The following is a 2,833-nucleotide window of genomic DNA, read 5'->3' as shown; positions in this document are numbered from 1 at the left end:
GAACTGGGAGAGTACTGGTGAATCTGTTGAAGATCTCAAGCGACCCGCCGTTGTACACCTGGCCGGGCTCGAAGGAGGTGGTCTTGCCCACCTTGAGCATGCCCGTGCGGAGGTCGACCATACGCAGAGTCGTGCCCTCGGCGAAAAAGCGGGGCTTCTGCGTTCACGATGATCACATCTGAAGGCCACACCGAGTCGTTTGAGTCCCATTTGTGTGGTGCATGATGTGCGATCGAAGGGGGGGGGACGCCGTACCGAAGTAGTCGCGCCAGCTGCTGTATTCAGAGTTGGCATCACCGAGGAGGTAGGTCATCACGCTGTTGGTGTAGTTGAACTCGCTGTTGGTGAGAAGGAAGAGCTTCTTACCGCCCTTGCGCAGGCGATCAAGCAGAACCGGCATCTTATCGTTCTTGTGGATGTACTTGGCGATATCCGACACCACCACCTTCTTCAGCTCCTCCTCGCCGTGAATATAATCTGTTCGCTCATTCGGTTTAGCCACTTGGATGGTAAACCACGCATATAACGCAACGAACAGCGCACGTGTGTGTGTGTGTGTGCGCAGGGAAAGGCGCACCGATGGTGGTTCGGATGTCCTGGAAGAGGTTCTTGAAGGAAAGCTCCACATCGCTGGCGTGCAATGTCTCGTTATCGGACGTCGCGTCGGGCTCGCTCTCGCTTTCGCCCTCCGACGCCGCGGCCTTCTTCTGCGACGCCGTGCGCGCCCTCCTCTTGGCCTTCACACGTCACATCAGCCACGCGTCGACGCATTAAATGCGGGCGGAGAGTGTGCATACCTGCTGGTGGTGCTCCAGGTGGTCAACCAAGTCGGCGTAGAGACACGCCTCGGGCAGGGCGAACAGGGTGTTGAGCAGGTAGAAGCGCCGCCCGATCTCGTCGTTGTGGATCAGGCCGCCCGGGTAGGAGCCGTAGATGGCGTGCTTCTTCCATCGCTTCCTTCATGAGTCGGAGGCCAGGCGTGAGTCCGGGAGCAGATGGCAGAGTGGTTGATTGGAGACGTACTTGCCGTGGACGCACAGGATGATGTTGCCGAAGCTGTCCACCTTCAGGAGGTTGCCCAGCTGGGTGTCGAGGAAGAGGCCTCGAATGGGGAAATGCGGGTCATACTGAAGTGCGACAGGGTCAGGGCTAACAAAGAGCGAACGCGCGCAGGGTGGTGCGGGCTCGGACTCGGATTCGCAGCAGGAATGGAGGGTACCTTGAGCCCTCTGATGGACTCGGGATAGCCGATTTGCACCATGTGCTCCAGGGCGATATCGTAGGTGAGAGCCTCGAAAACAGGCTCCTTGTACACTACACAAAAAGAGCGCACGAGCTAAGAATGTGAGCAAATTGGACGCCGTGCTGAGGGCCTGGGGTAAGCTACCTGCCAGCGTGTAGTCCATGTCGACTGTGACATATGTCATCAGCACCACCCATCACAGATAAAGAGAACGTCAGCAAAACAATATGCGGACAATATTCTAATAATAATAAACTGCTAATACAGAAAATTAAAGTAAAGGCACAGTGCGCGTGGGCGAGAGATAGGCGCAGATCGCAGCTGCAGGGCACAGGTGGCGAGAGCCGTACAGCCGACCCAGGAGATGCGGTCGAGGCGCAGGCTGCGGTTGACGAAGACACGGCCGGCATTGGAGCGGGTGTACTTGGGCGGAAGTTGCGCAGGGGAGAGGGTGGGCATGTTGGCCAGCTCCTCGTCTGTGGGCGGGAACGACATGTGCTCGAGCAGCGCCTCGCCCTCCTTCCATGACTCGAAGCTGCCCTGCCGGCCGCCCATCGGATTCATTTCTGCACTGTCGCCTTCCTGCTGAGGATCCTGCGACTCACTGCATTAAACAAATTGGATTAGAACTGAAAAGAATGCTCTCATTCAATTGTGTCATTTGTGAAAGCGAGACAACAGCCAATATGGATTGGAGGGTAAATTGAAGGCCTAAAATGCGGTGGAGGTGCATTACCGAAGGCCAAGTAGACGACTTCTGCCGGTTCGTGGGCTGGTATTTCTCTCGTTTGTTTGCTCCATGCTTGCTTGGTGTCTGTACGAGTCTGAAAATAGTAACCCGCACGCGGCACGCACAAAGATTCGGTTAATCTCAATCTTAGTGTGCCGGCCGGCGTGGTATCAGCGTACTTGTTCGTGGTGAGTGTGCGGTGTGAGGTGACAAAGTGATAAAGAAATTTGTTGTCTTGTTGGCTGTTTTGTTTTTTTGAATCCGTTCTTTCTGGCGAGCCTTCATTGAATTTTCCTGTTGTAAAATGTTTGATATTTTTTTTCAATTAGAAGTGTACCCAAAAAATCTACCAACCGTGTCACTGGGATTTTATTAAAGAGAAAAAACTCCTTCTGACCAACCACTGGTTCGGTAGTTCTCCGGAGCGTACCTGTAAAGGAGATACGGATGTTGCCCAAGTACTAGCTGATGTACAACCTCTCATAGCGCGGTTGTTCGTTGAGCTCGTTGGCGCCAATACCACTACAAAAGCACGCTTCTCGCGTCGTTCTCCCCACTGTTCCGTCCGCCCACACACCACCCAAAGCACACACCACTCCAACTCCCGAGTTCAGCTCCGTCACACATCCGACCAGCACGCACAACGCCCGACCAACCTCGCAGTATCACAGTCACTCACTTGACGCCACACAACACCCGACCAACCACCTCAGATGAAGCTCCCCACCCTCTTCCACAACAATAACAACAAGGCCACGGCCGAGGACCAGTCGCTCATCGCTGCTGCCGAGGAGGAGAGCAAGCGCGTCGAGCCCAGCATGTCGCCCCGCGACCGCGCCCTCGAGCGGTGGGAAACGAAG

General features: G+C 55.3%; 1 protein-coding gene across 1 annotated transcript in view; it reads right to left on the bottom strand.

The window, feature by feature from the left end:
• Window positions 1-2,044, bottom strand: part of ACA1_226180 (5'nucleotidase) — a gene marked incomplete at both ends in the record, with an annotated part of 2,600 nt that extends 556 nt beyond the window's left edge. The window contains 9 exon segments of the mRNA XM_004346427.1: window positions 16-157; window positions 168-178; window positions 256-477; window positions 578-737; window positions 798-957; window positions 1,024-1,127; window positions 1,220-1,314; window positions 1,594-1,847; window positions 1,980-2,044. Coding sequence (XP_004346477.1) covers window positions 16-157; window positions 168-178; window positions 256-477; window positions 578-737; window positions 798-957; window positions 1,024-1,127; window positions 1,220-1,314; window positions 1,594-1,847; window positions 1,980-2,044 — 1,213 coding nt within the window.
• Between the last annotated feature and the right edge of the window lie 789 nt (window positions 2,045-2,833).

This window comes from Acanthamoeba castellanii (assembly GCF_000313135.1).
Source record: "Acanthamoeba castellanii str. Neff unplaced genomic scaffold scf7180000084761, whole genome shotgun sequence".
NCBI classification, from domain to species: domain Eukaryota; phylum Discosea; order Longamoebia; family Acanthamoebidae; genus Acanthamoeba; species Acanthamoeba castellanii.
This window is presented reverse-complemented; position numbering and strand designations above follow the sequence as displayed.